The sequence below is a fragment of the Haemaphysalis longicornis genome, unplaced genomic scaffold (assembly GCF_048455015.1).
Source record: "Haemaphysalis longicornis isolate Haplotype H1 unplaced genomic scaffold, Haemaphysalis longicornis Haplotype H1 scaffold_1, whole genome shotgun sequence".
NCBI classification, from domain to species: domain Eukaryota; kingdom Metazoa; phylum Arthropoda; class Arachnida; order Ixodida; family Ixodidae; genus Haemaphysalis; species Haemaphysalis longicornis.
In genome coordinates this window covers 215,186,500-215,201,502 of record NW_027526203.1, presented here as the reverse complement: position 1 = coordinate 215,201,502, position 15,003 = coordinate 215,186,500, and the positions used below count along the sequence as shown (strand labels likewise).

Here is a 15,003-nt window from a genome sequence, read left to right as displayed (position 1 = left end):
CTGTGGTGCACAATATTTGTGGTCGTCTGGCATCTGTTGGAGCTAGTTATCCATATATGTGCTGCTACGTTGTGTAGCTTTGCTTAAGGTTTTGACACCATGCGGCTGCTATTTTGAGCATTGCATGGATAGGGCGTGGGAGCTCAAACACCAGTGATTTGAAAAAATATGGCAGCGGAGATAAAAAGGGAACTTTTGTGCAGCTGTTGCTACTGCTGAAAAATGTTAAAAAATGATTATGGTATCATATCATTTGATAGGTGTGCCAGTTTTTTGGCGAAACGGGCAAGGATCAAGCTTTCTACTGTCAGAAAAAAAAAGTTATCTTCAGTTGCGACAAAATTTTTGTTTTCTACCAAAGACGTTAGGTTGATAATAAAATATGTTACATGAGAAATCAGTTCAGTAAATGTGCTCCTTAATGGTGTATTTATTCAGCAGGTATGATATAATATAATATAAAATATACACTAGACTGTAGAAAATACAGCAAGATTTTAAAGAATGGCTGTGAAAAAAAAATGCAAAGTATCAAGATATACAAAATCTCTCCGACTTCACCCAGGGGTGAGACAGCTGCGCATATTGCGCACTTTTGGTACAAACCTGCTTTCCTGCGCCAGGCTGCTCCAAAAGCTCGAAAATTGAAAAAATTGCACCAAACTGCTCCAAAACAGTCTGAGAGCCAAGGATTTTAACGCTCCCGCCAGTTTCAGTGGGGAAAAATGCTTACTGAAGGCATAATTTTCCAGCACCCCCAAGGTGATCCTGTTTGAAAGGTTTAATTGATTGACCATTCAATAAAAAAAACGCATAAAATTGTCCCGAAGATAGTTTTTTCGAAGGTCACCATGTCGGGTTGCACATGTTATATTCTGTGAGTTTTTTAAAGTTTTCCCATGGGAAACAATTGCAAAGTCCTGTAGAAAAAATACGTATTACTGGTGAAAATTGATGAAAAGACGGCAATTTTCGGAGCGCCGTATCTCCAGAACGACTTTACTGGGCGCTGCCATCTTGGTGTGGTGAATATTGGAACACATGGCCGCCGGGCAAAGCAGCCGAAGCAGTTGCTCGTTGTTCAGGCAGAGTGCTCTGTGCCGATTTCTACTGTGGTTTTGGTTATAAGGGTGGCTGGGTTTTCATTTAGTCGTTTGATCTGTTGAGGGAAGTTGCGTGACTCGAACGGGAGTTCATCAAAAACAACGTGGGGCCCGTAAATTCGCCGTGTTTCGGCCTCGAGTGAGAGGCGCGGTGCGTGCTTGAAGTGAAATTTCAGACTCATTGCGGTGTTGTAATAAAACGCTGAGTTATTGCTGCCTTTGACAGCAAGCTTGCGAGTGGCGGAAATGGGACGATTGACACTGCAGAAGTGGCGCGGCGCAGGTTACATCGCCGCAAAATGTTCAAGCAGTGGCCGATGGCGGGACGGGCTATTATTGCACGCTAGTAATAATGGTTTATCTATCTGAAGTGAAATTTAATGCCAAGAGGGAGCTGGCTAAGCATACCAACGTTAATAAAATTGCGATCCTAGTGAATGCGCACCATGGGGATTGAAATGGGAGGGCTGGTGGGGTGCGAAGATTGTCACCACGCTTTGCGCAACTTTTGCCATGCCTCTACAATTGTGTGTAAAGCTGAGTCTGGGATTACAAAAATAATAATTTCAGCGTTCACATGATAATGAAAATGCCTTACGATTGCTTAGGTTTTCGATTCGATGTTTTCAACGGCACTCCGTGCTATCTATGCATAGAGCCCAAGAATTTATAAATGGCTTGTAAAAAGATAGTACAGTTCGTGCCTTGTGATACTCTAATTGTACGTTCAAAACCCATTAAAAAGTGCACTCCCTAGAGTAGCCAAAGATTTCATTTTTAGGCTCCTAAGGTGACATAGTGAATGTCTGCTCCAAATCAAGGTTCTTCTGCTCCAAAATCGAGATTTCGCTGCTCCAAAAACTGCTCCCAAATCTGATTCAGCTGTCTCACCCCTGTTCACCTAAGGAGTCTACAAAAATAACCAAAGCATTAGCTTCAGAAGTTGCTGAATGGCAAAAAAATGATGTATTGGGGACAAAACAGTAATCTGTATGGCAATTGGCTGGAAATTTTGTTCAAACCACCTGAATTTTATGAAATTTCTGAATATAAACAAGCCATTCAAGCTGCCACTGCTCTCCGCTATTCTAAAGCATAATTTATCAGACAACAACTTTGAATGTCTCAAGTTGGTTTAGTGAACCATCACTGTCAGAACTGAAACATAAGATTAAGTGTTATCTAAGTGTTTATTGTCATCATCAGACATGGTGTCCTGAAGTGCATCAATAAAATCAAAAGAAGGTACAATGGAATAAAAAAATTTGTGATGCTTTCCGGCAGTCCTCCCTGCTCAGTCACAGGAAGACTACAGGAAGACTACAGCCTTTGAACTAGAGGTGTTTTTTGCTTTGTTTCACAAAATTGTTGCCAAGCTGAAGGCTAGAAACCTCGGCAGAAATCGGAACCATGGTATACGTTCCGGCTGGCACCACAAGCCAGAAAACTTTTCTAGTGAATTTGAAACGGGTGACAAAAAACTACCATATTTATTCGACTATTTGGTGACAGTGAGTTGGAGGACCCAAGAAACTAAAAAAAAATTGTGTGCCAACAGAAGACAATAGGAATGACCCAAAAACGTTATTTCATTCCTCACCTTTGAGCAAGTCCACAAAGGCATTTAGGCTTAGCTAAACAACATTCATGCACTGTATAGCTGTCAGATCCACTGGCTTTGTTGCTCTCATGAAGTTCATAGTCATCTCTACCATCTAGACAGTTTAAGATGCAGTCTTCCTTGAATGATGCAGCCACCCGCTGAACTGATGGAAAAGGTGACGCTTGCCTTAACTCTTTCGCTACCGCAGAAAATTGACCAATTTTGGGGGGTCCAAGAAAACATTTTTTTTTCTGCTAAAAAATTTTTTAGGCACTAATTGCAGGATCACAAAATGCAGATTATTTAACGGCCTTTCCAATAACACCAGTTTTTTAAAGGTTTTCACATATCATAGTTGTGAAAAAAAATATCAAAATCAAAAGTTTTGTCAAGTTGTCGAAAAAAATGATAAAAAAGGAGTTGTGTATATCAAACCACCGGTAGTAGAAAAAAATTAGAATATACATTTTGCAGGGAAACATTTCAAAAACACACCCTAAAAAAAATGTCGACTTGCGCGGAACAGTTTTTCAGATATAAAAAAAAAATGTTAGCACGCACGGTGCTCGTGTCATGCGATGAAGCCCAACCTCTAATTCAAACTGTGCAATTTTGGGTGGTTCCTTGGAATAAATCTGGCGGTTTGACGTTATCAGAGGCACCAATTTGCCCCCACATAACGTAAAAACATCTTGTCAATGGCTGACTTTGCATTTACAGCGAGCACAATATTTGGACAAGCACGCGATGCAGAAAAAAACATGCATGAAGTTGAAAACGGAACGCCGTGGCTGATGTTTGTTGTCGTTCACGGTCAGTTATCTCTCAAAACATAAAGCTGAGCTTTATTATCATCTTCTTACTCGCAATTGTAGCCTTGCTCGCAAAAATGAGGTACGATGAGCTAGAATCGTCCCCTGCAATCTTTGGCCGAGTAGCAGTCGCGCGCTAAAAAAGATCAGCACAACGAGCCTCCTCTATTGCAGCGCCACCTAACATTTTTCAAATGAAACAGTACAAAAACTTATCAGAGACTCCGTCCGAATAGACAGTTCAACTAAGCAGCAACATTAGACACCCGGATATACCCTCGCATGAAAACGAAACTGGAAGGCGAACAGCTGGCAGTGTAAGGCCGGTTTGAAGCGCTGTCCTCGGCGAAACAGATATCTGGCGACTGGGTGTGACCTTTTGACTTGCATCTGAAGTTCTTATCCCAGAAATCGGGTTAGGGTGGGGGGAAATGAAGAGCGGCGTGCTTTGTTCGAGGATCAGTCGCGGACGCTTCAGGCGCCATGGCAGGTAGCCTTGAAGTTGGGTAACTGCGTAGTTGCGCTAAATATGAATTTCGCGATGCAGAAACGAAACCGAAACTGTTGTAAACTGTTTGGGAATGGTCCTGGGGTAAGTAGAACTACCAGAGTACTTAGGACAACTTGCGCAAAGGCAATAAAACTGCCTAAAATCATAAAGTAGCTTTGCAACCAGGCACTGCTTGACATTTTCAGCCGATTTCTGGGATTATTACTGTCAGAGCGTGAACCTGACGATTGAAAATCGTTTGCTAGTTCCCCATTCACGCCCTGATAGCAAAAAACAAGCGCTGGTGCAGAGTAATTACGAGTTGCACGCATTCTTCGTTGGTAGCCTTGAGGCGCGATGACCACGCCCCTTTTCCACAACCAGGTGATTCAAAAGCGTGTCAAAAATCACGTTTCCGTTGCAAAATGAAAACAAAACTGATTTTGAAAGGCCATTTTCTGATTTAACTCCGAACAGCTTTACTTGTTCGAGAAACGCCTGGAACGCTATGAAAAGGCGCTCCCAAAAGTATCGATCACATTGATCGATTTTGATAGGCGCGGTAGCGAAAGAGTTAAACACTTCAATGGCATTTAATGGCATAAAAGCCATTTAGTCTGTACATCCATCTTATGTGGTTCCTGAATACTTGTTTAGGCAAACACTGTTATTAAAGGGACCCAGAAAAGTTTTGTGAAGGTGGCAATCAAATGCATTGAGGTGGTAGAACACATAACGGGGGATTTTTGAGCCAAGTGTGAGCTCCATACGGATAATTTGTAAACAATTTTTGAAGATCGCCTTTCTCAGCCGATGAGTGTGCCGCCGCAGCGAGCCGACCGCGGCTGACGCAACGGCGATCGCGGCTGACGCAATGGCGAGGCGCCCCCCTGATTCGGCCAATCGTCGGTCGCCGGCAATGTCGCTGCAATTGGCTTCCGGTTGCTCTTCCCCCTTCCTGCGTGATCCCGAGGCAAAGGCGGGTCTGCAGCGATTGACGCGTGCCTAGGTGCAGGAATGTAGCTAGCGGAGAACGGAAGTCGAGCGTCGCGATGTCACATGGCTATTCCCAGTGTTTCCAGCTGCTTTGAAAGAAGCAGAGAAGGAGGAGGAATTGATCGGCAAGTGGGGAGAGGTGCACTTAATTGCTTCTGGCGCAGCTACAGTTAAACCTCGATGTAACGAAGTCGTACTTGCAGGCGAAAATTTCGTTAAATCGAGAATTTCGTAAAATCGAGGTTTCGATTTTACAGTTAATTTAACCAGTTATTGAGGTTTCAAAACCTTGCGCATCGCTCAGAAACAACTGCTATGTAGTTACCTCTCCACTTAAAGCGAAATTTGTACTAAAGCTGGCCGCGAAAATTGTGTGAGTTAAGAGCTTCAACACTTAGGCAATGGAATTCGGATACTCGACAGTAGTTCGTGTCGTCGTAAAACAGGTGCTTTTTCCGCAACGCCTCATTAAATATGATAGCAGACTAGGTTTCCACTTTTTTCTTTTTTTCATTTCGGTCACTACTAAACGCCGCTGTTAGTCAATTGAACCCGCGTCCATGCCCCGTGAACTTCACCCCGGCGAGGTGCTGGTTCGAAGTTACGCCTCTTTTCGTCCGTTCAGTGGTAGGCTTAGGCGCGGCGTTAAGGGGTGCGGCGGGCCAACAGCGGAAGAAGCTTTCAAAAGACTTTTTTCATGCACAAAGGCTCTGCAGTATGGGCGCGTGATGCCACCACGACATTAGAGATAAAGCCATGATTGAGAGTTGAGCGGAGTACACAGGGACCGCTTCACTTTGTGGAGCAGCGCTTACGTGCTCCCGCTAAAGCGGAAAGCTTACATTAAATATCTTCTGGCCAAATTTGATTAAGCAATTACTTTTATGCCCGCCGAGCCCTAAAGAAACCGATTTCTCCGCATCGCAGCTGTCTAATGAACACGTTTTTACCACGTTCGGAGAGCAATTTATTGCCTCCAGCACTCGATGTTCAAGCCGTAGTGAAGAAGTCCGTAAGCAGTGCTTGGCGTTTCTTGCCCAGGGTGGGCTTTACGTGACGCTCGTATGCTGACAGCGTTAACAAAGCTTGCTCTTAAAGGAGCATTGGAAGAGAAAACAAAAGTTTGTTTTATTCGAAAGATTAGGTGTTTCATAGTACCCCAAGCGCTCTCCCGGAAGCAAATGATGCTTTATTCACTGAGAAACAAGGAAATTTAAGCCAAAATTTTAAATCTCCCGCTAAAATTGAACATTCCGTGACGTGAACAATGGCGTCATACGAGCCGGTCCATGAAACAGATACTTAGTATGTCGACTCCATATAGCACCCACACGCGGGAGTCGACCTAGACGGCGGCCATTTTAAAAATACTAGTAAAACCTAGTGCACCCGCAGCCCTAGTCATGGAATCGCCTGATCCGGAGAACAAAACTCTCGCCGAGCAGCTCGGGCTTGCATTTAACAACCTCACACCACTTGAACGCTCAATGCTTCTAAGTGCACGAGCGGCAAGAGTTGTGGGATACGCGGTGGACGGGAAAGCGACCATTCCGCGATAGCCACAACAGACGAACGCCCTGCCGTCAGCACTGCTGCTTCGTCAGCCCCGTCGCGACAGACGAATACAGACTGGTACGTATGTGCCGTATTTTTATTACGGTTAATAATAGTTCAATTTCAGTAGCAGTATCACTTACGCCAGTTGGCCGGTGTCGTGTATGGAAAGCCGTTCGCGCGAGCTCTCTGCTTCGACCAGAAAGATACGAGCGTCAATGCGCGGTGTGTACGGCATTTTTTCCCCCAAGGTCAGAGCGCTTTGACGGCGATTTGACGAAGTCGGCGAGGAGCGCCAGCATGTCCCAGGAGTGAGCTAACGTAAGGGTCCCTGCTGTAATCACTTCCTCGGAAATGAAGCGAGCACACTCGTACTTCCTTTAGCTCTCTTTCTCCTCCGTTTGCAAAGTTCACAAAACGTAGCCACTTGCTTCGCCGAGGTTCGTCGTTGGGCAGCACATGAAAGGAGATCTCCTCACCGGCGGGGATGTCGCACTTCCTCGACGATTTGCCCGTACTACATGGGCATTTAAAAACGCAGCAACGAAATTTCATTGTAAAGTACTCGAACAAACTGAAGTTTTCAGTGGCTGTAAACTGGAAACAAGCTTGTAACGACAGCAGCAAGCCAACACCATTCGTAGCTTCTGCGACGACTGGCACTATCTCGTCGCTTTTTGCTGTTCCTTACTCCCCTCGTTTCTATTTTTACCTTTGCTGGTTGGCGATATGACGGCCAACCGCCTGTCAAGGGATTAAGATACCAAGCAAGGTCGCGGCTGTACGTGCTGGAACGGTTCATTGGTCCCTAAGAGCCTCGAACCCGAAAATTCGTCTGCGCGACGGCGAGATGTCGAGCTCGGCCGGCAGTAGTTTCGTACACATTGGCGCACACGCTTGCGTGTTCGTTCGGAACTTCAACCGTTTACTCCACCGTTTGTTGTCATAAAAAGAATGTGCAGTATGTTTCACGGGCATTTAGCTCGCTATGCAAACTGTAAGCCCTGCCTAACATGCGTTTGCTTTTGCCGGCCTCCGCGAATCGCAGAGCATTCTCAAGTGACATCATAGGTTATGTTGCGGAAAATGAGCTGGTAGGTCGCATGGTCATTTCCTTTTTTCCTAATTATGTAGCTTATTTGAGCGAAGTTTGCGTTATAAGTGGTGTCGTTATGGTTCTAACGAGGCAATCTTTCGAATGAACCAAACTTGTGTTTTCTCTTCATGGCTCTTTTAAACATTCACGTGTGCCCGCGTGCCTCCGCAGAACGTCGATGGCACCCATCACTTCGTTGGCCTTCGGTTTCACCGACACTTCCTCAGGCTCTTGTTCGGAACACTTTTCTTTCTCTTGGAGTGCTCATGCTGCTTATAAGACTCATCTAATGATGGAGGAACAAAATATAATGTGGTTATCGGCGAGGACAACCTAGAGCAGCAGCACCGTCAGCAAGGACGCGTAGAAAAAAACACTTGAAGTAGGCTTCGGCAGCCTAAGCATAGAGGGCGCTGGCGTAGGCAACGATGGAGACGTCAAAATGGTGGCCACACTATTAAACCATCCATGACCGCTAACGGTTATTGAGCAGCTTCTTTCATCGCTTTTAATTGTTGTCAACCGCATAATTCACCGCTTTTCTTTCATTTTAGCCTTTTAAGAGTTTATGTGAGTACTGAATGTTTTCAATGTAGGCTCTCAGAGGCAAAATAAAATGTGCCTCGACCGGAATTTCGTTCTTCCTTTCTTGCCATGACTTCGTTAAATCGAAAGCGCCGCACGAAATTACTTCGTAAAATCGAGATAAAAATACGTGGATTTAGCAAAATTTTGATAGAAAACTTGAAAAAATTCGTTATATCGTGAATTTCATTAAATCGAGGTTCGCTATATCGAGGTTCAACTGTAATACTGAATGTAGATCAATAATTCCAACGGCATTGCATCGCTATATTGGTACTACGCAACAATAAAGGCCTTTTGTAACTTTTACAAAAGGCTTTTCTGTGTAAACGCACATGTGCAGTACATATAAAGATTGCAATATCAGCTGATGCATATGATTCCTTGCAGTACTGCCTAAAAACCATTCGAACCGCTAAACTATGTCTACAGAGCTTGCTTGGGTGTGAGAGCTGCGTTATTATTCATTAATCATTAATTAATCCCAGAATGCCGATAAAAGAAACAAGCGTCAAATAATCACGCTGTCGCGTGTCCTGCACTTTCAGCGTGAAATCACGGCCAATCTGAATAAACGTTTATTGAAATAAAAGCAGGGGTGGTGTCTTTAGCCAAGCGCTATATACGCGTTTTCCCGCGGCGACAGCTCTGTTCACCACGCGATATACACACGCGAACTCGCTGCTTGAACCATATCTATACGTCAATACCTTCCACGTAAGGCAAAATTCAGGCTGCCCTCAACTATCGTAATCGATAAACCAGCTTACTCATCGTTTTCTTTCTTGTAAAGCAAAAAAAAAAAACACGACCGCACTTCAACGTCCCTGCCGGCTCAGCACCTTTTCTGCTCATAGCAATATGGCCGCCGACCGGTTCGCCTGGCTTCACCTCCCCGAGTTGCCCGCTATGGGCGGCCTCCACTCCAGATACAACCTCCTTGGATGTGCCGCACTCTCCCGTCCCCGCCCACATGTGCGTCTCAATGCGGTGTCCCACGGGCAATGCCGGTACCTACGGGTCCGGCGGCTACAGGGGTGTGTGGCATTGGCCGTACAGCCGTGTGACGGAAAGACGAGTTCTTTCTTTTCCTTTCTGGAGGGCGAGCCAACTCAGCCTGGCCCCCAACCACCACACTTCAGAGGTGTGGGTAATCCGTGCAATGACTACCATCCCGGCCTATCCGGGGTGGCCACGTATTTGACTTTACCCAACCGAGCGTCCGTGCACAGGTCATCTTCGACCTCTAACCTCGTTCGGGCTACCGGTCTGAACGCCCGGTAGTCTCGATCGGGCTTGCGTCCTCCTGGCCCACCAGTGGTGGGACTGGACCCTGAGTGCCCTCGGACTAAGGGAGGAGCCTCTGTGCCCCAATTACCCTTGGTATGGCCTCAGAAGGCTCAGTTACTGCCGCACGTGCGCTTGTGGGACTCTGGTGGAGGCAAAGTCAGCCATCCGTAATCCCGCACCCTCGATGCCGATGCAACGGAAGAGCCGTAGTATTAACGTCAAGCGTTGGAAAAAGGTACTGAAACGAACGATATTATGCAAGTTTTGAAATTTATTCGTGGAGACATCCAGCAAGAACGCCGCACTCGGTTAGCTGATATGGACAAGCTCCGGACCTTCACAGAACAATATGCTTAGCAAACTACAGCCATGATGAACTTCATCCAAACCCTTCCCGGTGTTCCGAATGAAGCCATCCCACCGCCAAGAAAGATTACTCCCCGCAGTGCCCTTGGACAATGAAGCGGTCTCTCAGCGTTTTGCGATGGAACTGTCGCAGTTTTAATCAATCGGCTCCATTTTTTCAAGTCGAGTAGCGCAAATTTTACAAGTTCTTATTCTCCTTCAAAAAACGAGATCCATGCCGAAAATTAGAGGCTTCACAACTTATTCAGAACCGTCAGTAACTCACCAAGGCAAAGTCTCATCCCCCGCCCAACCATCAGTGGTGGAACAAGCGGCTGTTTTAGTGCGATCAGACCTTGGTTGCTGCAAGGTGTCCGTCCCGGGCCAATTCTCCAAGGATCACGAGGTGGTTATAGTGCAGGTGTGCCTACCTGGTAGGAAACCACTACTCGCAGCCTCTGTGTATTACTGCCCAGTCACCGGCTCTCAGAAATCTATTAACTATAATTGGTTACACCACCTTGCCTTGCAGTATCCCCACACTCCAATTATCATCGGCGGGGACTTCATCGCGAAAAGTACTACGTGGGGATATGACTCTACGGATGGTCGAGGCTCGTGCCTTGTGGCTGGCATTGACGATTGTGGTCTTTCTCTTCTTAAAGGAGCCATGAAGAGAAAATGCAAGTTGGTTTTCTTCGAAAGATTTCGTGTTTTATAGTGCCCCCAGCGCTTGTCCGGATACAAATGATGCTTTATTCACTGAGAAATTAAACAATTTAGGTTAAAATTTTGATTTTCCCGCTAAATCGTTTGTTTTCGTGTTCTGCAATGACATCACAGGAACCGACCGCTCTGCAGCCTAGAATACCTTCATTCACGCATCCGCCGTAGAGGGTAGAGACACGTATACGCTGGCGCCGTCATTTTGGGTCGCTCGCTTGCCGCCGAAGCAAGTCATTGTGTCAAAACCGTGCTAAAATTATCGCCGCAACGCGGTTTACTGAAGAAGTTTGAATCATATTGTTTGTTTCGCGTTGCTAGGTCTCGTGGGAAACGAAAAGAACAACGCGTTGAGCACGTTGGCCCAATTGCGGCGGCACGGGACCGTTCAAAGGTTGTCTCCACTCTCTACAGCGTTGTTGGTTTGTTCCCGCGTTTCTTTACGTTACCCGAACCTAGATGGCGCCACCATACCGTGGCAAGCGTTTGGTTTGTTTTTGCCCGTATTTAAACCTGGCTTGTTTTTGTTCTGGGAGAAAATATTCGTTCCCTGACACAGTGCTCGCTCGACAAATGTGGTCACGTAAGACACCGTTGCTTGCGTCAATCGGCCAGTGTCTTCTGAGACAACCCCAAGCCCCGTAGTGCTGTGCAGCTAAACCAAGCATGCTGTGCGCAGTACGAACAGCATTACGCATCAGTACTTCTATGTTTACATGTGCTTTCGTAACTTCCACTGTTTGTCCCATCATTCTTACTGCTTTGTAAAGAATGTGCTCTAAATTTAAGCGCAAATCGCTCGTTCGGCTAGTTTGTAAGCTCTACCTAATTTGCGTCTGCTTCTGCCGGCCTCCGCCAATCGCAGAGCTGGCTCGAATGACATCATAGGTTCTGTTGCGGGAAATGAGCTGGTGGGTCGCATGGCCATTCCCTTTTTTCCTAATTATGTAGCTTATTTGAGCGAAGTTTACGTTAAAAGTGGTGTCAGTATGATTCTAACGGGGCAATCTTTTGAATGAACCAAACTTGTGTTTTCTCTTCATGGCTCCTTTAACGTACCCCTTATTTTCGATCGGCAAAATGCAGCAAAAAGCCATGTCAGAGCTGCATCATTTGCTTGGAGACACCTGCTAACTTGGAATGCTCTCTGTCCCACTTCCTTCGATTCCACACCTGTTATCTGATAGATACCCTTCACTGCAGTGTGCAGTGGGATGATACCTTTGAATGGCCATGTGGTCTTGCATTGGCTCAATTCGCATATGCGGTTGGCACACGAGTTTCTCCATGCCCGCCTGTTTCCACGCCGTGTATGCCACGATGCGGTGCTGCCTGTGCAGGGCCCCCAGTGTGGCCACTGCGAGCCCTTCTACGTGGGCAACCCAGCCCAGGGTGGCCGCTGTGTGCCCTGCCTCGAGTACTGCCACCAGCACACCAACATCTGCGTCGAGGCAGGCCAGTTGGACTTCAACGAGTCGGCAGGCAGCCTGTCGCCCGCCGAATTCCTTGAGGCAAGCACTCTTGTGGCTCTGTCGCCCACTTTCACCCTTGGAGCACGAGGAACGGAAATGCGCAGTACAGAGCATGTTAGAATAAAGCTTACAGGAAAGGTCTTCATTCCACCAAGATGAGTCCTTGGCATATTGTATCCATTCCTTCCTTCAAAAAGCCGTCACGTTATTGTCTAGATTGTTATTAGTACAGTCTCGTCCACTAATAACAATATTCAAGTGCCTAGGGAATTCCGTCGTTACAACCGATAATTGTTATAAGCGTGTTAGGAAAAAAAAAAGATAAAACAGAAATCAAAACAATTTTATTCGCATGCAAGCAAGGTCATGCTACTACTTATTTTCAGAAAAATTTGCCATAAGTCGGTCGGCTTTGTTGGCTTCATGCGAAGCTAGCACATCTTTTTCAAGAGCATCTATCTCTGCATCTATCTCCGCTTAACCTAGCAGAGTGAATGGTCCTTGGCAGAAACGAAGTCCGTGAGGGGCTGTATCATGCACTGTGCCTCCTGTGAAGACCCTACTCGAGTAGGCTGCGCAACCGCGTCATCCGAGTATCACGGTCAGTGCTGTCCGCAGCACGTATCCATGCAACGATCACCTCTTCAGCGAGGCACTCAGACGTTTCCAAAACATCGGCCCTGACGTCCCTACCGCGGAAAAACATAGACAGTTGAAGAGGCACCTAGTCAAATCCAAAGCGGTGTGCACGTGACACAACCGAGTGTGCAAGCGAATGGCACAAGCTGCGGGCGGACGCGGGAACGATGTGCGCCGCTGAGAGCGGGGTTCGGAAGGAAAACTGCTCTCCACCTCCTCTCGCTTCCTCGTAAGGGTGCAGTTGACTCGTTTTCTGAGGGTGGAAGGGATGTGGGGCGCATTGCAGCTTACAGCACATGCTGCCGGCCGCTTGCATTTTCGGTGCACGCTGTAACTGGATTTAATCATTATAGCAGATATTGCGGAACTAGAACATTGTGATAGGTGGTTTATTTTGCCATAGAATGCATACAAGAGTGGACCGTGCCATAGTTGTTCATCGTTATATACGATTACAGTTAAACCTCGTTATAACGAGAGGGGATATAATGAAATAATGGATGTAACAAGCAAATCATAATTCCCCTTAATAGTCCCCATAGAAGCCATGTATTTAAAACCTCATTTTAACAAGGTAGAATTTGGCTGTTACAAGATGTAACGAACCAATTCATTGGGAATTAAAATTTTGAGCCAATTTCACAACCGTGCACAATGCACATGCGAGATGGTGCACAACGTGACAACTGTATTTAGCTGTTCAAACCTCTTGCAATGCATCCTCCAGCAATGTGCGCAAAACTGGATGGCGCGCCATGCGTCTGCTGCACCCGCGAAGTCATTCCTATCTTTTTCTCGCCGCACACAGCTTGCAGCCAATGCACACAGCATGCACGCCCTTGTCACGCTCGCCAGTGACTGTTGTCACTGTTGTCACTTGCCGATGTGCGCCACGGCAGCCACGTTGCTGAAGTTGTGCATTTTTTATTTTCTGGAGTGCCTCAGTCTTGCCTTTTATTGTGCTGCGCCCGTGATACGAGCAGCATGAATGTACCACGCCGAAGCGAAAGCAATAGACCATAACACTATACCAGAAGGCGGCTATAATAAAACCATCACATCGGGCACGAGGCTGAGCGAGCCATCGTTCGCATCAGTAAGATGCATCAATGGCCAGTTATGGACATCTTTGCAGCTGTTAGGAGCAAGTAGTGCGTCGGAGCACGGAGAGATGGCGCTAGGTGCACGGGGAAGTGGGCGAAGCGGGACGCAAGAGTGAGGAGTGGGAAAACGCGGTGGGACGAGGAGCCGTGTGGAATAAAGTGTGGACGGTCGATCAGGATTTGGTGTGTGTGTGTGCGCGTTCGCTCCGAACCCTGACACAGCAAAGCCTTTTTGAAGTAACGAGTTACATATTTTGAACTGCAATAAACTGCATGTGTGGCTTTTCCTTTCGATCTCTGGATTGTGGTTATTTTCTTGTGTACCACCATGCAGAGAGGTCCTATTTCACCCGCTATTTTTGGGGGGTAAGTGAAGTGCACAATATTTGCAGTAAATGCCCACAATGACTATAACGAAATATGGGTTATAGGAAGCAAATCGCAGCGCCCATTCAATTTCGTTATAATGAGGTTTAACTGTATTGTTATTATAAACGGTATCATTGTAAATGGGCTTGAATGTATCTACGGGAATTCCTGTTGCACAGTGATTCTTCTGCAGACTTTCACATCATCAAATAGTGTATAAGCAGTACAATGTACACAGTACACTAGCTTGGCCCCTGTCCTGTGGGTACATTAAAAGACAAAACCCAGGTTTGATTCATTCGAAAGATTGCCTTTTTAGAATCATACTGACACCACTTTTAACGAAAACTTCGCTCAAATAAGCTATATAATTAAAGAAAAAAGTGGATGGGCATGCGACCCACTAGCTCATTTCCCACAACAGAACCCATGATGTCATATGCCCAGCTGTGCAATTGGCTGAGGCCAGCCAAAGTGAACTCAAATTAGGCAGGCCTTATGAGCTTGCTGAACGAGCTATTTGCGCTTAAAAATGTAGGGCACATTCTTTTTATAGCAGTAAGAATTGTGGGGTGAACAATAAAAGTTACGAACGAACATGTAAACACCGAAGCAGTTAGTGCGGCACATTGCTGGCTGACACTGCCTAACACGCATTGGACTTGTCTGACACAACACTGACCGACTGACATAAGCGGCAGAGTCACATACATGGCCATGTTTTTCAAGTCATAGCTTACGTTTTATGAAACGATTAGTATGAAGAGAATACGGAATAAAATAATAATAATAAAGTACGGAAGCTATAGAAGTCCTGCCAGGA

The 15,003-nt window shown here is 46.1% G+C and overlaps 1 protein-coding gene across 1 annotated transcript in view; it reads left to right on the top strand.

The window, feature by feature from the left end:
• Megf8 (multiple EGF like domains 8) overlaps nt 1-15,003 on the top strand; it is a 286,005-nt gene that overhangs the window by 236,643 nt on the left and 34,359 nt on the right. The window contains exon 33 of the mRNA XM_077673228.1: nt 11,938-12,108. Coding sequence (XP_077529354.1) covers nt 11,938-12,108 — 171 coding nt within the window. The remainder of the gene's footprint in view (nt 1-11,937; nt 12,109-15,003) is intronic.